A 22,304-nucleotide genomic window follows, 5' to 3' on the forward strand; every position below is an offset into this window, starting at 1 on the left:
GGGTTTGGGCTCCCTCCTGGCCCGATATTGTTGGGGAGTCGGCGGTCCTTCGGGGTGAGGGTGCGAGTGGTCCTGCCGGGGGGGGGGGATGTATCGGACGTCGGGGGGGGGGGCATCAGGCTTTCAGGATGGGGACAGACCTTCAAGGGGGGACAGGACTTCAAGGGGGGACAGTGCACGGAAAGTCAGGGGGGGTGAACGGAGAGTCAGGACAGCGCACGGAAAGTCAGGGCAGTGCACGGAAGTCAGGGGGGGTGAACGGAGAGTCGGGACAGCGCACGGAAAGTCAGGGCGGGCGAAAGTAGCGTCGGGCATCATGCGCGTTATATGCCTGAGCGCGGTATAGAAAAGTTTTGGTACATATCATCGTGATTTCTGCGCGCTATACCCCTGTGCGCGTTTTACACAGGTGCGCGTTATATCCGCGAAAATACGGTAGTAGCAGCAAAAGCAAATTTTTCCAAACCCCCTTTCTTATACTAATTTTTATTTCATGACACCAGTTTTTAAAACTTTTGGAACCTTTGAATATTTAGTCATCCTGATCAGAAAGAAATTGTAGCACTGGCTAGGCAGAAAAGGGCATGTGCCTAGGGCTCAAATGTTTAGGAAGAGCCCTCTCAGATGAACTAATTCAGTGGTTCCCAAGGTCAATTTTTGCCATGTGTAGTCAGCTTCTGCCTGAAAAAGTTGGAAGGAGAAGACAGGAGTTACCACTGCTCTCAAAGGTCTGTTTATTCTCCATAACCCATGTCTATTTACTCCATTTGGCAAGAGAAGTTGGTGAGCAGTGCTTCTTACCTCATCTGGTTTTCTTCTGCACTCAGAATCACAAAAAGAAGAGGGGCATATGTGAGTGTTTTAAAATTTATTTATATATTGAAGGGCTCCAATGTGCATTTTTGGCTAGGGTCCACCAAAAGGTTAACCCTACCCTGACTTTCATCCATGATAAATATAAACTACAAATACAGTATGAACAATTTAAGAACTGAACTTTAAAAATGAGGTAGTTAAAAAAAAAAAAATGAGGCAGGGCATTAGCTATAATATATAATTCTGAAAAAAAGTATAACACTTAGAAAACCACACTAGGTTGGTGGCTCAGTACACACAGAAGACCAGTGTTAAATTCATGAGCCCAGCAACTACCAATGCTGCAAATGTATGTTTATATTTATTTTTTTAAATTTATATACTGCCATCAGAGCAGTTTACAATGAATAAAAATCAGAAAAGAAAGGAACTACAATCACTAGAAGAACAGCAAGAGCAAGAAGATGTCCACCCTCTTCCCAGCATTCACTCCATATGAACAACATTTCACACCCCTCAAACACCCTATTCTTCATTCTATGCAGAAATTTCAAGGTGGTCTCGCTGTTTCTCCAGACAGCGGAATGGCACTGGATGTAACTCCCTTCTTTTTTCGCTTCCAGTGGCTTTCTTTGTTGGGAGCCGCTCTGTCCTTAGCCGCCACGGTACGCCTTTCCTCCAGCAGATTAGGAGCCTCCAATACTGCGAGCGTTCTCCAGGCTTCTGCCGTCGCACGCACAGTTTTTGTCACTGCACCCACCATCAGTGCCAGAGCAAACGAGTAGAGCCAGCGATAACGCAGGACTTCAGCTCGCCAATAACTAGTGAGTGGGCCCATTTATCTGCACTTTCGGCATGTCATAGGGGCCACTTCCTGGTACATGTCCACATAGAGTCCTTGCCAAGTATAGTCCTTACGCCTTCTGGCTGCCACATAGATAGCTTCTTTTTGGCAGTAGCTGGTAAGACACAGCACTATGTCTCGTGGCCAGTTCTCAGATGGATGGCCCAGAACACGGTGTGCCACTTGTTGCTTAGTGGGGCCCTGCTCCAGGGCCAACAAATCTGCGATTCTCCAAGTTTTCCAATTTGTCCCAAAGTTCACTCTCACTTTTCCTCAACTCAGCCAGCTCAGTTTGGGTGTCCACTATTTCCTCTCCATAACCATCCAGGCACTTCTCCATCTCGTCTTGGCGGTGAGTTCCACCAGATCTTGCTTTAAATCTTGCACTGCAGTTGTGATGTCCTGCCGCAATGTGGTCATTTCTGACTTGATTTCCAACAAGAGACTTATGATGGAGGTTTGGGAGACTTCCGACTCTGGGCCCATGCGATCTGTCATTTCACCATGAGCCGGCGGGGATGTACACTCTCATCGCACTGCTCTCATTCTGCGCCGCTGCGTTCACATGATTTGGGTTCATGGCCTGTTCCTTCGGCAGCCCGTTTTTACTCCCAGCAAAGCAGTAAGCATCTAGCTTTTGCCTAGTTGTCATGACCACCCCCACTCCAACCGCTTCTCCGAGCCAGGGTCAGGCAAAAATATGAATTTAGAAGGGTGATTTCACTAATTTAGGGCACCGCTCCTCTGGAGCTCCACTCAGTAGCTGCCGGTCATTCCGGTGACGTCCGCAACTCTCTACTTTATTGCCCGTTGTACAACTAAGTCATCAGGCAAGGGAGGGTCAGAAAAAAACTCTTTTCAAGAGCAGTACAAAGTCCTCCATGGCACCTGATTCAGCTTCTTCTGGCATACCAACAATACACACATTGTTTCAATGAAAACTATAATCTAGATCAGTGGTTCCCAAACCTGTCCTGGGGGACTCCCAGCCAGTCAGGTTTTCAAGATATCCCTAATGAATATGCATGAGAGAGATTTGCATATAATGGAAGTGACAGGTATGCAAATCTCTCTCATGCATATTCATTAGGGATATCTTGAAAACCTGACTGGCTGGAGGTCCCCCAGGACAGGTTTGGGAACCACTGATCTAGATTCTCAAATTTCAGTAACAATAAGAAACCGAACAGACTGCACAAAAGATTGTATAAACCTAGGAGCTAAAGTAGTGAATAAAAACTGCATCTTCTACATGGTCTGCTTTTTTGTCGTTGATTACCATATTGGATCTTTCAAACCATTTGCCCCATTGCTTTCTTGGACAGACTTCAAGCTCATACCTGGTGCTGTTTGTTTCTCTGTGACGCTCATTGATATTGTCCTCAGCTGCTGAAATCTGTTGCTCAGCATAATCAATAAGCATCGAGCTCAACATGTCTGTAAAATATTTAGTACCCCAGTAATAGCGGTGTTGCCATTTTGAATTTCAGCAAGCATTCTGTCTAAGGTGACTGCCTGCATATTCTGCATCCCCCAAGGGGAGTCACCCATTGGCTCCACCTCTTTTGTGCTCTACTCACCCTACAGAGTTTTGCCATTAGAGCGCCACACATTCAACCATGTTGGGCTGCTGAGAGTCCTTGATTGGTTTTGAGCACTACTCCTGTTGCTTTACTGGATGACTTACCCTCTAGTTTGTTTATCATGTTATCTGTCTCTTTGCTCAGGCCACAGACTTTCAAGAATATAATACTGGGAACAAAGTATGAACAGCAGCACCAAATATGAGGGGCCAGGTGCTCCGTGGTTCATGTATGATCCTCAACTTGCCATCCTGGCTCCAAGCTCAATTTTCTTTGTAAAAGAGCAGCTAACTGTGGACAGGAACTGACTGAAGGCATAGTTAAAAATTGACTGAGGGAATGCATCATTCAGTGGAATATAGAAATATCTACACAGACTCAGACGACATCTGAGATTTCTGAGCTTTGGGAGACTAGTCCCAATTCAGCTCCTTTCTGGTGATGTCTCCACTTGTGCAGTTGTAGTGGTTTATCTATCCCTTTAGAAAAATATTGTTCTTATTAGCTTCCATCATTCTTCCCAGTGCCAATACCCGGCTCTCTGATTTGTGGTTTCTTTGCTCATAACTGGAGCACTTTCAAAACTGATTTTACATGGGCTATTGATCAGTTTTCAGGTACCCCTAATAGATTTCAATGATAGATTATAGATTACCTGCAGTATAATTTTCATTCTGGATGTACAGTATTTGATACCATTAGACATTGTTCCTCATTTCCCCTCCTTCACCTCACCTCTCCCATCCCCATGTCTGCATGGTTACCTGAGCCGTGGGTTCTGTGCGAGGCTCTGCACACGAGCCCATGCATGGTTATTCCTTGGCTGTAGTTCCACAGGGACTTTAAGTGGAAGACGTACAGGTTTCTGATCCTCCTCATCACTAAGACCTGTTAAAGAAAGGCAAACATATTGGAATCCATAGAAATAGCTGTAACAAGTCAGACTTCATAGTGATGACAGGGACAGAACTGAAATCTAGAACAAGAAATCAGCAGTACAAAAATGAGTATAGTAGGTCGTGCAGGCCAGCATTTGGGGAAAACTTCTTGCTGTGCAGCATAAAGTACTCGGGTAAATTTTATCTACTTTCTTCATGGAAGGGCACAAATAAATGAAAGAAAATTAAAGAGTACTTAAAGGTCCTTGCAATTAGCTCCAGTCCTGAATTAGAATTTAGTGCTGCTCATCTCTTCCAATCTCTATTTCTCAATCTTCCTCTTTCCTTACCATCTGGGTCACAGAGTTTCTTCAGAGCCCGACACATGGGAGCTTTGATTCTCAGATTCCTCCCTTTGTAACGAACAGTTGTAGCCCTACAGTTAAAACAAACAAGTGATTAACATGCAATATGAAGGAATCTTTAGTTTTCTAGTTTTGATGGACTCTATAGAACAAATCGCATAGAATAGCAGGTATTGGGGGGGGGGGAGGTTAAACCCTTCAAAAAGAGATTCATCATAGTTCAGATGAAAAGATATTGGAAACACAAAGGGAAAAAAGTCATCTTAGATATTCAACTAATAATGGACTTCAAATTTACTTCAGCCAGCCCACAGAACCAAACAGATTTATTTCTGCATTAAACAGGAAAGCGAGAGAGGGGAGGTTAGATACACACATTCAAATATCAAGCAAGCTGCCAGACAGTACCATAATATTTCTCTAAAAAATAACCACTGGATCTCAGCTTTTTGAACTTTTTAAATCCCTATATACTTTGCTTGGGACGCCTCAGCCCCACCACTCCACCGCTATAATAGTTTTATTGTAACGGGAAGGCTGTGTGGTGCCTCATCATCGGCAGTCCTTTACTTAGTTTATGTTTTTTTTATGTTTTTATAAATTTGTGAGTCTTAAGTGTTCAAAATATTCTTCAACCAAATTTCTTTTGGTGCCAATATTAAACTTGATAAAAGTATAAATATTCACTTATCTCAGCCACCTTGGGAGCCAGACCCGACATGTTTCACACTGCACGAGTGCTGTTTCAAGGGTCTCCCTGCGAGATAAAGGAAGAAAGCTAAGAAATCAACTCAGACCTAACCTCCCCCCTCCTAATGCTTAAAAATAACTTAGTGTTGCGCTTTACATAGTTAGTTTGTGTCAAAAATAAAAAAACTCACCGGGGCTGCCGCTGTCATCCGACTCCTGTTTTAGTTTTTTCGTGATGGCGGCGGCGTCTGCCGGCTCCGTTTAAATATCACTTTCAATCGTATCACTTTCAATCGCCGCCGCCATCACGAAAAAACTAAAACAGGAGTCGGATGACAGCGGCAGCCCCGGTGAGTTTTTTATTTTTGACACAAACTAAGTATGTAAAGCGCAACACTAAGTTATTTTTAAGCATTAGGAGGGGGGAGGTTAGGTCTGAGTTGATTTCTTAGCTTTCTTCCTTTATCTCGCAGGGAGACCCTTGAAACAGCACTCGTGCAGTGCGAAACATGTCGGGTCTGGCTCCCAAGGTGGCTGAGATAAGTGAATATTTATACTTTTATCAAGTTTAATATTGGCACCAAAAGAAATTTGGTTGAAGAATATTTTGAACACTTAAGACTCACAAATTTATAAAAACATAAAAAAAACATAAACTAAGTAAAGGACTGCCGATGATGAGGCACCACACAGCCTTCCCGTTACAATAAAACTATTATAGCGGTGGAGTGGTGGGGCTGAGGCGTCCCAAGCAAAGTATATAGGGATTTAAAAAGTTCAAAAAGCTGGGATCCAGTGGTTATTTTTTAGAGAAATATATTGATTCACACTGGAGAAAAGGTTTTTGCAATATTATAGCCAGTGACAAATAAGACAGTACCATAAGGCATTTTCAATAGCAAAAAAGTTCAAAGGGCAAGGATTATATAAAGCTGAGAAGTACAAAAGGAGTGCGGGAAAAGCAAAGTTATTCACCTGTTGCAGGTGTTCTCCAAGGACGGCAGGCATATATTCTCAAATGTAATGTCACTTTAAGAACTTTATAACCACCCATATCTCTTGCTGGTGCCTTCCCACAGATGTCGGCTTGTGGGACCTGCAATTCAATAAGATAGCTAAGAAGCCAATTAGAGAAGGTGGGAGTGTTGTGAGAATAGTTTATGCCTGCTGTTCTCGGAGAGCAACTTTGCTATCCAACATTGCGTCCTGGATGTCCCACAGCCACTTAAAGCCGAATATGGCCAAGACTACTTACCCCCCCCTACAAATCTTTACGACAGTGGATAGCAGACTTATCCTTCCTATCTCATCAACTTATAACCTCAGGGTCATCTTGGACTCCCCTCTCTCCTTTTCTGCATAAATCCAGCAGACCACCAAAACCTGTTACCTCTTTCTCTATATTACCACCAAAATCTGATCCTTCCTCTCAGAACACACCACCAAAACCCTTATCCATGCTCTTATCACCTCTTACATTGACTATGCAACTTGCTTCTCATAGGTCTTCCTCGTAACTACCTCTCTCCCCTTCAATCCATCCAAAATTCTGCAGCATGATTTACATTCCATCAAAGTTGCTATGCCTATATCATCCCTCTACCCAAATCACTCCACTGCTGCATACAATTACAAATTCCTCTTAATGACTCACAAATGCATTCACCCCGAAGCTCCTCAATATCTCTCCCTATACTCCTCCCAGGTAAATCTATCAGGTAAAATCTCAAATCTCTTATCAGTATCCTTCTCCATTAATGCCAACTCCAGACTCCACCCCTTCTCTCTTGCTGTGCCATCCACCTGGAACACATTCCCTGAATCATTACGCCAAGCTCCGTCGCTGGCTGTATTCAAATCCAGGCTTCAGGTTGCTTTTAACTTCTAACCCCCACTTGCTGTACGGCATTCATGCCTGAGGAACTCCCCAAACCCATACTTATTATCTTTGTCTATTGATTGGATTGTAAGCTCTAACTGGAAACTAGAAGAACTGGGACAGATTAAATTTTTCATTTTGGTGGAAAACACTGTTTGTATTACAGATACGAAAAAATGAATACGAAACAATTGGATAATAATAAAAAAAAATTTTAATATGGCGTCCATTAAAGGCGTTTGTTAATAAAAGACTGATTAATTAACCTTTAATTTGATGTCCTAGGAAGTCTGCTTGGAAGCATAGGAATTCTAGACTATACTGACTATTCAAAGTCTTCCATTCAGGGAACCCAACCTGAATGGCCTGCTTCAATTGCAACCATTTAAAGCTTTGTGTTTTGCTAAGACCAAATCTATGTTGCAATTGTGAAAATTCAAGCAGTTTACCATCTGAAATCACATCATTTAGAGTTCGAATGCTTGCAATAATCCAGTTCTTCCAAAAGATTTGAGCTCTGCCTATTTTAATCTTGGAGTTTATCCATAAAGATTGATTAGTGGACTTATTAATTGGGATAGGTGTTAATTTACTGATAAATCTCAACGTTTTCCAGGTATCCATTAATATCTTATTTTCCCTATATCTCCTAGGCATGCTAATGCTTGGAACATGAACTAAATTCAGAGGAAACAAAAGGCGCCATTCCAAATATAACCAATCTGGTGCATTATCTATGAGTTCTGGGAGGATCCAATACATACCCTGACGTAAAATATAGGCTTGATGGTACCTATAAAAATTTGGAAAATTTACCTCTCCCTCCTCAATTGATTTTTTCAAGGATACTAAAGCAATTCTAGGCATTTTACCAAGCCAAAGAAATTTTGTTAGAATACCATTAAGCTTTTTATAAAAGGACCCCTGAAAATAAATAGGTATCATACTCATTTGGTAGCAAACCACAGGCAAAATCATCATTTTAATAGTTTGAACTCTCCCCCACCAAGCAGACTTCCTAGGACATCAAGCCGCATTGTGGTATAAATTATTATCTGGATACTTGAATAAAAAACCAAAAAATGGTCTAAGAGACATTTGGAGCATTGAGATCAAGCACCAAATTACTGCCTCTCAATGACCACAAATTTGGTCTTGGAGAATGAGATGTACAGTGTCAGCATCTATGAGACAAACTTGGTTATTTTTGTTACATAGAGTGTTTTGGACCCCTGTACATTTGCAAAAATTAGATAGATGCTGGCATTGTAATTTGGAACCCGGGACATTAGATCATTTACTTTATTATTGTCCCTATATTTATTATAAACTAAATATTATGCTATTCATTTATTGTAAGAATGAAAATTTTATAAATAAAAATTAAAAAAAAAAAAAAAAGTATTTTGGAATGCTATTTGGTCTCAAATAAATGTAATGTTGGAAAATCATATAGCACTCTCTTATAACACAGTATTATTTGGAATGATGATGAGGAAAAAAAGTTAAATTTCACCAGAGAATAACAAGCTTTTATTAGTCATGACAGGGGTTGCCATTCAACATATAACCAACAATTGGAAGAATCATAGTAACCTTAATTATACATTTTGGTGGAATACAATATGTCATATATTCAAAATGGAAAGAGTAATAGCAATACAAAGAGGGACATATACTAAATTTATAAAAATATGGGGGCCATTGACAAAATATTGCAGTGAATAGTCATCACTTCTTCTCTTCTTCTTTTTCTTCTTTTTGGCACACCAAAGGGGAAGGGTATTGGTAATAATGTTACATAATATGTTATAATATGTTTTGCAATATGTGTATATTTTGGTTGGAAAGTAGATGAAGGGTGGGTGGTGGGGGAGGAGTTAAAAATATTATTAGATTTTATGTAGTAGATATCAAAGTGATGTAGTGTAAGAACTTGTTGTAATATAATATTTTGTGCACTTATTGTCAAATATGAAAATGAATAAAGAATTATTTAAAAAAAAAAAATTAATTAACCTTTAATTCCTTGTTGATTTCTACACACATCCAGCGAAGGTGGGAGGGAGAAGTAAAGTACTTTGTTTTAATATTTGTTTGAAGATAAGTGCTGTTATTTGTTCTATCTGATTGTACATTTTGTTTGCGCTTGTATAAGTTCTGAAAATGAATAAAGATTTACAAAAAAAAAAAAAAAAGATTGCAAGCTCTACTGAGCAGGGACAGTGTCTCAAATGTTCTACTTTAGCTACACTATAGAAATGATTAGTGGTAGTAGTGTTTCTTGAGCTAATACTATCTTGTGAACTAATTTAAGTATTTATGGTTTTAGATTGTGGATTAATATTTTTGTAAACTAACATAAGTATTTATGTTTTTAAATACACGGGATATTGGTTATTTAAAGATTAGGTTCTTACTTGGATAATCTTCTTTCTGTTAATATACACAAGAGTCAGTACATTAGGTGTTCAATCAGTGCTTGCGAACTGTTGCAGAAGGATGTCAATCACATCTTTCAGCTCCTCCTCTTTTACAAATGCAGTATAGTGCCCTCTGCAGTTTATACCAAAGCAATCGATCTCCACTATAACAGAAGAAAAGAGGAGGGGCATGGGGAACTTTTCCAGAAATATCTTACATATCTGTTCCGCTCTGTGACTCATGTTTTATTGTCCATTCATTAAAAATTTTTGGATCTCTATTTGGGATCAAATAAATCATTTAATGGAAAATTATGTAGCATTATCATACGACACAATTTTATTTGGCATGCCTCAAATATCTGCTAATAATAATAAGCTTTTGATGATAGTTGCCATTCAACAAATAATGTATAACTGGAAAGATTGTACAAGGTTGAATTATTGTTTCTGGTGGAATTCAGTATGTCATGTGTTTAAAATGGAAAGAGCGTTGGCAGTTCAAAAAGGTTACTATAATAAATTTAAGGATGTGTGGGGGCCATTTTAAAATTATTATAATGAATAATTTACACTTTTCCCAATTTTAATTCTTACATGTGGATTGGGGGGGGTTGGATTTCTATTAATAATATATATGAATGATAAGATATTATATTCATGTGGTATATTTATTTGTTGTATATGGAAGTGGGAGGGGATGGGGGTTATATCTTTTTGTTGTATGATATGGTAGATTTTCAAGTGATATTGTATTCTAATTGTTTGATATTTATTGTACACTTGTTGTGAATTATAAAATGAATAAAGAATTAAAAAAAAAAGAAAAAGAATAAGTAGCATGAACTTGCAACATAGATTATCAATGAACCAACCTGCTGTGTGCAACTAGCACTAATACATAAGGAATTCCAAAGCTCAACAAACTCATTACTTTATTAGTAATATATTCATACATGTTCATCCAACTGACAAGAGAAGAAATCTAGTTCCAGATTATACAGTTGTCCGAGGCAGAAAACAGGTTAATTGCAAAATACACTTCTCCCTCAATATTCACAGGGGTTAGGGGCAGAGCCAGCCCACGAATGATGAAAATTCGCAAATAACTTTTTGGCCGGCTGTGACCCACCCCCGCGTCCCTCCCGCCTTCCCCCTGACATCCCGGACCTTACCTGGTGGTCTAGTAGGCTTTCAGGGCAGGAGCGATCTTCCTACACTCCTGCCCCATGCAGATCACTAATAGGAATAGGCTGCCATGAGCTCCTGTAGTCTCTCAAGACTACGATGGGAGCTCACGGCAGCCATTTCCTATAAGTGATCTGAACGGGGCAGAAGCCTAGGAAGATCACTCCTGCCCCGAAAGCCTGCTAGACTATCAGGTAAGGTCAGGGATGCCGGGGGGAAGGCGGGAGGGAGGCGAGGAAGGTCTGGAATGCAGCTTTATTTAAAATTAAAAAAAAATTGTGAATAACCGAATCCGCGGATACTGAAACCACAAATTCAGAGGGAGAATGTACAGACTCCTGTGAACATTAATAGAAAGAAAATTATCCATCTAACCCTTCAGCAATGTCACTCACAAACATATTGAACAGGATTAGCCCTAGCACTGAACCCTGAGGGACTCCGCTACTCACCTTTCCTTCCTTCGAGCAAATTCCATTAACCACCATCCTCTGGCATCTGTCCGTCAAACAGTTTCTAATCCAGTTCACAACTTTGGGTCCTAACTCCAGCCCGTCAAGTTTGTTCAAAAGCCTCCTATGAGGAACCATGTCAAAGGTTTTGCTGAAATCTAAGTAAATTATATCTAGCATATGTCCTTGATCCAATTCTTTGGTCACCCAATCAAAAATTCAATCAGGTTTGTTTGGTAAGATTTACCTTTAGTAAAACCATGTTGCTTCGGATCCTGTAACCCATTAGATTCCAGGAATTTCACTATCCTTTTTTTCAGCAACACTTCCATTATTTTTCTAACAAACGAACTGGCATGATATAGGGGCAGAACAGCCCGAAGAATCCATCCCAGTGGATTTTGAGCCAAATCGAGAAGCTTTGAGGCAGATGGAAGCTTTAGAAAAAAAAAGATTCTTCAAAATCTAAGATGGCCGATGCCAGCAAATAAGTACCAAAAATGACCTGTGGGTCTCCCCTGAAGTTGAAAAAATTCACGGAAAGGGGTTTTGGAGGAGGGGGACCCTAATTCTGGCTCCAGAAACCTTAAAATTAGGGTTTTCTGATGACATTCCCCCCCCCCCATTTTCCTTATAATGAATAGGCTGGGCTGGGCTGGTGTCTGCCTTTGTCAACTTTGTTTCAGACTGACTGAGTGGAGAAGACTTTCTGCCTTATATCCTTGTTGAAATCAATCTACCATAGGAGATCTTCGGACTGCCAGTTGCCAGATACCAACTGAGGACTCTTCCCCCACAGATCCTTGCAGCACAACGGGAGATTAAAATGTAGCCGGCACCCTGAAACCCAACAGGATTCACACAGGGGCCCCACAGCCTGCACTGAAGCTTCTAATAAGTCTGAAGGCAAGCTGGCTCCCAGGTGAATGGACCCCGAGCCATGAAGAAGCAAAAAGCAGGCTGGCTTATCAGATACACCTGGGGATTGCCCTGAGAGTTGCAGCCTGCCCTTGTGGAGCCTCCCAGGCAGAGTAACTCCAAATATGGGGTCCTTTTGGCACCGAAGCTTCACAAAATGGATGAAAAAAAACATGAAAATAATAAAAGTCGAACAGAGCATATCAGAACACACCTTCTTAGTTCTCCTGCAGAAGGAAAAACTGAAGAGGGCATTATACTGAAGAAGGCAGAAGAGCTAAACGATGTGACAGACATCCTTTTGCAACATTTTGCAAGCACGGATTGAACGTACAGACTCCTTGAAATATAGACATCGCTGGGAAAAGATTACTGGTAAAACTTACTCTAACATGGAATGGTTTAAAATGTTGCATTCACTTTTATATGGCACTATAGCCAGCAATATGATAGAAAATGGATATAAGATGCTCTTTTGTTGGTATTATACGATAGCACGATTGCGAGCTATGTATGGGAATGGATCGGATAAATGCTGGAGAGGATGTACAGAAGTAGGCACTTTTGAACATATTTGGTGGTACTGTACTAAAGCACAGATTTATTGGGATAAAGTAATTTCCTTTATTGAGAAAGTACTAGGCATTCCGATCCCTAAGACAATGGAGTTCTGTTTGTTGAACAAAGGACCAGAGGCCATGCCTTTGAAGTATCAGAAATGGATACATTTGATAATGACAGCAGGGAGACTTGTTTTAGCATCCACCTGGAAACAACCAGAACTACCAGGGCCGAGACTATTGCTGGCTAAAGTGCAATGTAACACTTAACAATAATCACAGCTCCAATTGTATATAACTTATAATGAATAATTTTGTGAAAAACTCAGACCCTGAACCCGTGAACTGGTGATAACACCAACTGAGGTTCAATGGGGGACCATCATCGTTTTCACTGTCCCCTATTACCATCCACACTAAACATGTAAATAGAGAAAAGAACTTATCTGATTCGGATGGTAAAATGCTGGCATAGAACCCCAGTGGTGTTGAAAGTGACTGTCTTGGGGGGACAGGGTCATTAGAATAAACAACTATCAATACAGAAATTGTTTTAATCAACACTAGTCACTTTCAACACCACTGGGGTTCTATGCCAGCATTTTACCATCCGAATCAGATAAGTTCTTTTCTCTATTTACATGTTTAGTGTGGATGGTAATAGGGGACAGTGAAAACGATGATGGTCCCCCATTGAACCTCAGTTGGTGTTATCACCAGTTCACGGGTTCAGAGTCTGAGTTTTTCACAAAATTATTCAGTATAAGTTATATACAATTGGAGCTGTGATTATTGTTAAGTGTTACTTTATTATCACAGAAGATTATTGGATTTCTCTCCAAAGTTTGTGAATATAAAGTGCAATGTATACAGCAGATGTCCAAATTAACAGCTCTTCGGAGAAATCAGCTACAGCATTTGGAGTGCATATGAAATTTGGATTACTTCCCAAAACAGTAGGCCCAACTGATCTCCGATTTATAAATCTGTGCTTACACTATACATATCTCCTGCACACATTCTTTCACAGGGGTTTGGGGGGGAGATTGGAGGGCGGGATGGGAGGGTTGAGAAATATCAGACAATATAGCACAGTTACTTACCGTAACAGGTGTTATCCAGGGACAGCAGGCAGATATTCTTGACTGATGGGTGACGGCACCGACGGAGCCCCGGTACGGACAATTTTAGAGTGATTGCACTCTAAGAACTTTTAGAAAGTTCCAGCTCGGCCGCACCGCGCACGCGCGAGTGCCTTCCCGCCCGACAGAGGCGCGCGGTCCCTCAGTTAGTATAAGCCAGCTAAGAAGCCAACCCGGGGAGGTGGGTGGGACGCAAGAATATCTGCCTGCTGTCCCTGGATAACACCTGTTACGGTAAGTAACTGTGCTTTATCCCAGGACAAGCAGGCAGCATATTCTTGACTGATGGGTGACCTCTAAGCTAACAAAAAGAGGGATGGAGGGAAGGTTGGCCATTAAGAAAACAAATTTTGTAAAACAGATTGGCCGAAGTGACCATCCCTTCTGGAGAATGCATCCAGACAATAATGAGATGTAAAAGTGTGAACTGAGGACCAAGTAGCAGCTTTGCAGATTTCCTCAATAGGAGTGGAACGGAGGAAAGCTACAGATGCTGCCATTGCTCTGACTCTATGGGCTGTGACAGAACCTTCCAGTGTCAGTCCGGTCTGAGCATAACAGAATGAAATGCACGCTGCCAGCCAATTAGACAACGTACGTTTAGAAACAGGACGTCCCAATTTATTCGGATCAAAGGACAGAAAAAGCTGGGGAACTGATCTGTGGGGTTTCGTACGCTCCAGATAGTAAGCAAGAGCCCTTTTACAATCCAAAGTATGCAGAGCTTGTTCCCCAGAATGAGAATGAGGTTTTGGAAAGAAAACCGGTAGAACAATGGATTGGTTGAGATGAAATTCAGAAACAACCTTGGGGAGAAACTTTGGATGTGTACGCAGAACCACCTTGTCATGGTGAAAAACCGTAAAAGGTGGATCTGCAACCAGTGCATGAAGCTCACTGACTCTCCTGGCAGAGGTAAGAGCAATAAGGAAAAGTACTTTCCAAGTGAGAAACTTGAAAGGAGAAGTAGCTAAAGGTTCAAATGGAGGTTTCATTAAAGCTGAAAGAACCACATTGAGATCCCAGATAACCGGAGGGGCTTTAAGAGGTGGTTTAACATTGAAAAGCCCACGCATGAACCTGGACACCAGGGGATGAGCTGAAAGAAGTTTTCCATGGACTGGCTCATGAAAAGCTGCAATGGCACTGAGGTGGACCCTGATGGAAGAGGACTTCAGGCCAGAGTCAGACAAAGAAAGAAGATAATCTAACAACGGTTCCACTGCCAGGGAGGTGGGATCAAGATGATGAAGAAGACACCAGGAAGAAAATCTCGTCCACTTTTGATGGTAACATTGTAGAGTGGCTGGTTTCCTGGAGGCATCCAGAATGGAACGAACGGGCTGAGACAAAAGAGTATCAGTCGCGTTCAGCCCGAGAGATACCAAGCCGTCAGGTGTAGAGACTGGAGGTTGGGATGCAGAAGGGTTCCCTGCTGTTGCGTAAGCAGAGAAGGAAACAGAGGAAGAAGAAAAGGTTCCCTGGAACTGAGTTGAAGTAGAAGGGAGAACCAATGTTGCCTGGGCCACCTCGGAGCAATCAGAATCATGGTGGCTCGTTCCCTCTTGAGCTTGAACAAGGTTCTCAACATGAGAGGCAGAGGAGGGAAGGCGTACAGGAACAGATTCGACCAGTCGAGGAGAAAAGCATCTGCTGTTAGACGGTGCGGAGAGTAAAGTCTGGAGCAGAATAGGGGCAGCTGATGATTGTGAGGAGCTGCAAAGAGGTCTATCTGAGGAGTGCCCCATTGATCGAAGATAGACTGCAGAGTTACGGGATCGAGTGTCCACTCGTGAGGTTGGAGAATTCTGCTGAGTTTGTCCGCTAAAGAATTCTGAGCCCCCTGAATGTAAATAGCTTTGAGGAAGAGATGATGATCTATGGCCCAAGTCCAGATCTTCTGGGCTTCCTGGCATAAAAGGCGAGAGCCTGTCCCACCCTGTTTGTTGATGTAGTACATCGCAACCTGATTGTCTGTGCACAACAGAAGGACCTGAGGAAAGAGAAGGTGTTGGAAGGCCTTGAGGGCGTAAAACATCGCTCTGAGTTCCAGGAAATTGATTTGATGCTTCCTTTCCTGGGCTGACCAAAGACCTTGAGTCTGGAACTCGTTCAAGTGAGCTCCCCATGCGTACAGAGAGGCGTCGGTGGTGATGACTAGTTGATGAGGAGGCTGATGGAACAGAAGACCTCTGGATAGATTTGAGGATACCAACCACCATTGAAGAGACTGACGAAGAGATGATGTCACAGATATGTGTCGTGAGCAAGGATCCGACGCTTGGGACCACTGGGTAGCAAGGGTCCATTGAGGAGTGCGCAGGTGAAGACGGGCATGAGGTGTGACATGAACTGTGGATGCCATGTGCCCCAAGAGTACCATCATTTGTCTTGCTGAGATGGACGGCAGTGGAAGCACCTGGTGACATAGAGACTGAAGAGTCTGGAGACGATTGGATGGTAGGAAAGCTCTCATTAGGAGTGTATCCAGGATCGCTCCAATGAATTGAAGTCTCTGAGTGGGAATGACATGAGATTTGGGTAGATTGATCTCGAATCCCAGAAGTTGTAGAAACTGGATGGTTTGGTTGGTGGCCAGAAGGACTGCTTGAGCGGATGTGTCTTTGATCAACCAGTCGTCCAGGTAAGGAAATACATGCAGGTGGTGAGAGCGTAGAAATGCCGCTACCACAATGAGACATTTGGTGAATACCCTTGGAGATGAGGCAAGACCGAAGGGCAGCACCTTGTACTGGTAATGACAATGATTGATCATGAATCGGAGATATGGTCTTGAGGTTACATTGATCGGTATGTGAGTGTAAGCCTCTTTGAGATCGAGGGAGCATAGCCAGTCGTTTTGATTTAGAAGGGGATAAAGGATGGCTAAAGAAAGCATCTTGAATTTTTCTTTTACTAGATGAATGTTGAGATCGCGAAGATCCAGGATGGGTCTGAGATCTCCTGTCTTTTTGGGAACTAGAAAGTAACGGGAGTAGAATCCCTGCCCCTTTTGATCTAGAGGAACTTCCTCTATAGCGTTCAGAAGGAGGAGGGATTGGACCTCCTGAATAAGGAGGGCCGATTGAGGACTGTTCAAAGCAGACTCTTTTGGCAGGCTTTGAGGTGGAAGAGTCTGAAAGTTGAGAGAGTAGCCGTGGCGGATGATGTTGAGGACCCATTGGTCCGATGTGATTACTTCCCACCGGCTGAGGAACAGAGAAAGTCGACCTCCTATAGGCTGAGGCAGGAGAGCAGGAATAGGGATACTGGCTATACTGTGGAGAATGAAGTCAAAAGGGCTGTGACTTCTGCTGAGGAGGTTGTTTTACAGCTTGTTGCTGCTGCTGTTGTCTGGGAGGCTGACGTTGTTGTTGCCTCTGACGCCTAGGTTGCTGAGCAGTGGTAGTCAATGGACGAGCTGTGAAGCGGCGTTGATAGGCCGATTGCTGCCTATATGGTCTTGGCGGAGGAGGCTTCTTTTTATTCTTGAGCAGGGTATCCCAGCGCGTCTCATGAGCAGAGAGCTTTTGTGTGGTTGAGTCCATGGAATCCCCAAAGAGCTCATCCCCTAGGCATGGGGCATTGGCTAACCGATCTTGATGGTTAACATCAAGCTCGGATACCCGAAGCCAGGCCAAACGACGCATAGCTACTGACATTGCTGTCGCTCTGGATGTTAGTTCAAAGGTGTCATATATGGATCTAACCATAAACTTACGTAATTGTAGAAGAGACGACAAGCATGTGTGAAAAGCGGGATGCTTTCGTGAAGGAAGATATTTTTCGAAAGAAGCCATGGTGGTAAGGAGATGCTTTAAATAAAAAGAAAAATGAAAAGCATAATTACCAGCCCTATTTGCCAACATAGCATTTTGGTAGAGCCTCTTACCAAATTTATCCATGGCCCTTCCTTCTCTGCCAGGAGGGACAGATGCATATACACTGGCTCCTGAAGTCTTTTTAAGGGTGGATTCGACAAATAAGGATTCATGTGGAAGTTGAGGTTTGTCGAACCCAGGAATGGGAATTACCTTATATAGAGAATCCAGTTTACGTGGGGCCCCTGGGACAGTTAAAGGAGTCTCTAAATTCTTATAGAAAGTTTCCCTCAAGATGTCATGAAGGGGAAGTTTCAAAAATTCCTTTGGAGGCTGATCAAAATCAAGGGCATCCAAAAAAGCTTTAGACTTTTTGGATTCAGCCTCCAAAGGAATGGACAAGGACTCACACATCTCTTTCAAAAAACTAGAGAAAGAGGAAGTGGCCTGTTTGGAGGATGGGTCAGGGACAGCCGAATCCTCCTCCTCTGAGGAACATTCGCCTTCAGAAAGAAAGGGTTCCTCTGAGTCTCCCCACAGATCAGGGTCTCTGACATGGGAAGAATGGTCCCGAGACTCAGGTGTCGACGTTTGCATGTGTCGGGTTTTGCGCACCGACTTACCCGACCTCATCGATACCGAGTCAGGAGAAGTTATCGGTCGCACCGGTGCCGAAGTCTGCACCGATTGATGGTGAGCTCTCGGCTCCGGTGCAAGGACTGGCATCGATACCGATGAGGTTAGGTGAAGCGGTACCGAGACAGTGGAAGCAGGTAACACGGGTTCCACAATCGGTATCGATACGGGTTGATCCACAACCGGTACCGGTGGCTCGGTGCGGACTGGCACCGGAAGGTTCGGTGTCATGATAGCAGGAAGGAGTCGTTCTAATTGCTCCTTAAGCTGCACCTGAAGGATGGCCGTAATGCGGTCATCGAGGGATGGCACCGGTACCGCTTTTTTCTTCTGCGGTACCTGCGGTGCCGCTCGACGCCCCGGAGATGAGGAGCCCGATGTCGAGGGACTCACCTCTATAGGGGCGGAGCGCTTCCGCTGGCGTCTTACAGGCGGCAGGATTGGACTCACTGCACTCGAGGCCGGAAGACGTTCCAGCGGGGAAGGCTTCTTAGCCGGCTTACCTGACTGTTGAGATGCCGGTGTGGAATCACGCGGCGTCGAAGACGAGGGTGCCGACTGAATCGGTGCCGAAGCCGGAGTCGAAGGAACGGGGTCGGACATCTCGGCACCGAACAACAATCGCTGCTGAATTTGGCGATTTTTTAATGTCCGTTTTTTTAAAGTAGCACAGCGGGTGCAAGAAGAGGCCTGATGCTCAGGACCCAAACACTGTAAACACCAGTTGTGTGGGTCCGTGAGAGATATAGGCCTAGCACACCGCTGGCACTTTTTAAAACCCGGTTGAGGGGGCATGAAAGTAAAAACGGCTTCCGCCAAATCGAAGGCCGAGGCTTCGATGGTGGCAGAAGGCCCCGCCGGGGAAAACCGAAAACTGAAGAAAAAAATGAAAGTTTTTTTTTTTTTTTTTTTTAAACAAAATGGAAAGAAAGAAAAAAGGCAATTTAAGCCAAAAAGTTTACGCGAGCGGGAAGGCAAGTTAGGAGAAAATTTCAACAGCCGTTGAAAACGCGTCTTCTTAGCTCCGCGGAAACTAAGAAACTGAGGGACCGCGCGCCTCTGTCGGGCGGGAAGGCACTCGCGCGTGCGCGGTGCGGCCGAGCTAGAACTTTCTAAAAGTTCTTAGAGTGCAATCACTCTAAAATTGTCCGTACCGGGGCTCCGTCAGTGCCGTCACCCATCAGTCAAGAATATGCTGCCTGCTTGTCCTGGGATAAAGATAATTTAAAAATTTCAGTATTTATTATGAAATAATGATATATAATGAATCAATTAATTGTTTTGTAAACAACTGTACAAATTCAGATGTATTGCATTATTTTTCAATAAAAGGAAAAAAAGAGAATGTGCAGACTCGTGTGTTTATGCAACAGAAATATGATTTATACCAACTTGTTAATAGTTGTATTGGCCCCTGATGCAGCCCTTGCATGAGTGAAACAAAGCCGTGTTGGATCTTTCTAATGTTATTTAATAAAAAGTGTTTTAAGGACCTCTTTGCAACGATCTGCTCCTTCTGTGTGCCATATTGTATAAAGCATATGGGGACAGACTTAAAGAACTCAATACGCATACTTTGGGAAGAAGGGCTAGAGAGAGAGAAGATCTGGTAGAGAAATTTAAATATCTCTAACAAACACACAGGAGGCAAGTCTCTTTCAACAGACAGGAAGTTTTGGAATGAAGTTAGATGATGGGAATAATTATTTATGGAAAAAGGTAGTAGGGACGAAGACTATATTTGAATTAAGGAATGTGTGGCATAAGCACATGGAATCGCTTAGGGAAAAGAAGAGATGGGCAGACAGGATAGGCCATATGGCCTCTATCTGCTGTCATTTTCTATATATTTGCAAGACTTATAGCCCACCCATTGCAAATCTAAGGAGGTAAGAACAGCCATACTGGGTCAGATGAATGGTCCATCTAGCCCAGTTTCCTATCCCCCAACAGTGGTCAATCTAGGTCACAGTACCTAACAGAAACCCAGAAAGTAGCAGCACTCTATACCAATACAAGTCAAGCAGTGCCTTCCCTCATGTCTCTCTCAATGTCAAACTCAGCTACGCTAACTTCTGTAACCACATCCTCTGGCAATGAGTTCCAGAGTTAAAAAATATTTCCTCCTATTTGTTTTAAAAGTATTCACATGTAATTTAATCGAGTGTCCCCATAATTACAATAAAATACATAAAAAGTACTCCATTCCACCTGGTCCAGCCAGAAAAGCACAATAGGTGAATTTGAGATCTTTTCCTCCAGTTAGGCTTTAATCTTGCAGCATCAACTTGGTGTGGTCCGTGTCATTCTGGAACTAGCCACGTTTGGTCAGTAGGTAGCACTGTTGCACAAAAGCTGGAACTCCATTCTCTCCTAAAGTTGAAAAGCTGCCCACTAGAGAGCTGCGCGGAGACAGAAATCCCACCCGTCCCCGTCAAAGTCCCACCCATCCCCGTGAGGAATCCCACCCGTCCCCACGAGGAATCCCCTCCATCCCCGCCCGTTCCTATAAACTTCAGAAATAGTTATTTCATTTAATTATGCTACTGAATTAAAGGCTCTGGTAGAAACCCATTTACAAATAAGCAAAGAGACTTTATTAATTTGGAAATATTAATTGGGAAGAATACATACTTTGTAAACGGGTTTCTACCAGAGCCTCTAATGTTTATAAATTTTTATCAACACAACTAACATACTACTTTATCCTGAAGCAAAAAATAATTTTTTTCCTACCTTTGTTGCCTGGTTTCTGCTTTCCTCATGTTCTCATTCAATTCCTTCCATCCACTATCTCTCTTCTCTCTGCATATTCCATTTGCTCTGTTACTGTGCCTCTCCCTTTCTCCCCCCTTCCAAATTGGTCTGGCACCCATCTTCTTCCTTCCGCTCCCCCCATAGTCTGGCATCTCTGTCTTCTTCCCTTCAGCGTCTTCGCCCCACTCTCTCTTCCCCATTTCCCTTCAGCGTTTTCTCCCCACTCTCTCTTCCCCATTTCCCTTAAGCATCTTCTCCCCACTCTCTCTTCCCCATTTCCGTTCAGCGTCCTTCTCCCCCCATCTTCTCTATGTCCTGTCAGCGTCCTTCTCCTCCCTCTGTCTTCCCCATGTGCTTTCAGTATCCTTCTCCCCCCTCTGTCTTCCCCATGTCCTTTCAGCGTCCTTCTCCCCCATGTCCTTTCAGCGTCCTTCTCCCCCCTCTGTCTTCCCCATTTCCTTTCAGCGTCCTTCTCCCCCATCTTCCCCATGTCCTGTCAGCGTCCTTCTCCCCCATCTTCCCCATGTCCTGTCAGCGTCCTTCTCCTCCCTCTGTCTTCCCCATGTGCTTTCAGTATCCTTTTCCCCCCTCTGTCTTTCCCATGTCCTTTCAGTGTCCTTCTCCCCCTCTGTCTTCCCCAGGTCCTTTCAGCGTCCTTCTCCCCCCTCAGTTTTACCCATTTCCCTTAAGTGTCTTTTCCTCTCCACGCCACCTTTCCTCCCTTTCTCCCTCCCTGCCCCTTACCTTCATGGTGCTTCCCCGTCCGACCGACAACAGAACAGGCCCGGTCCGACAAACCTCCCTGCCCTGAATCCAGCTGCTGTAAGAAGGTAATTTAGATTTGCGGCTACAGGGCAGGGAGTTTTGTCGGACCAGGCCTGTTGTCGGTAGGTCGGGGGAAAGCGCCACGAAGGTAAGGGGATCTGGCCGGCTTTGCACCCCCCCTAAAGCTGCCCCGGGGCGGACCGCCCCCTCCCATCCCCCCCTTGGTACGCCACTTCCTTGAATTTTCCCTACCTGCCCTGCCGCAACACACAGCCTTCCCAATGTCAGCGCTGACATCGGAGGGAGGGAGGGCTTTACTTAAGCCCTCCCTCCGAAGTCAGCACTAACAGCGTGGAAGACTTCCGGGTCAGCTATGTGCTGCGGCAGGGCAGGTAGGGAAAAGAAGACGAGCCTCGTGGCTCGAGTGCTTCCAACCCCGCAGGAACCCCGCAATCCTAGGGGGCGTCCCCACGGGATCCCCGCGACTCTAGGGGGCGTCCCCACGGGATCCCTGTGACCTGAAGGGGAAACCCGCGGGTCCCGTGGGATTCCCGTCGTCCCCGTTCAGCTCTCTACTGCCCACTCCA

At 43.6% G+C, this 22,304-nt stretch overlaps 1 protein-coding gene across 4 annotated transcripts in view; it reads right to left on the reverse strand.

Annotated features, from left to right (window-relative positions):
* The window catches only part of CRAMP1 (cramped chromatin regulator homolog 1), a 318,902-nt gene that overhangs the window by 211,369 nt on the left and 85,229 nt on the right, over positions 1-22,304 (reverse strand). For all 4 annotated transcript variants that reach the window (XM_033963157.1, XM_033963155.1, XM_033963154.1 and 1 more), the window contains exons 7-8: positions 4,472-4,557; positions 4,008-4,131 (exon numbers count right to left, since the gene is read on the reverse strand). In XM_033963157.1, coding sequence (XP_033819048.1) covers positions 4,008-4,131; positions 4,472-4,557 — 210 coding nt within the window. The remainder of the gene's footprint in view (positions 1-4,007; positions 4,132-4,471; positions 4,558-22,304) is intronic.

The sequence above is a fragment of the Geotrypetes seraphini genome, chromosome 11 (assembly GCF_902459505.1).
Source record: "Geotrypetes seraphini chromosome 11, aGeoSer1.1, whole genome shotgun sequence".
Classification (NCBI taxonomy): domain Eukaryota; kingdom Metazoa; phylum Chordata; class Amphibia; order Gymnophiona; family Dermophiidae; genus Geotrypetes; species Geotrypetes seraphini.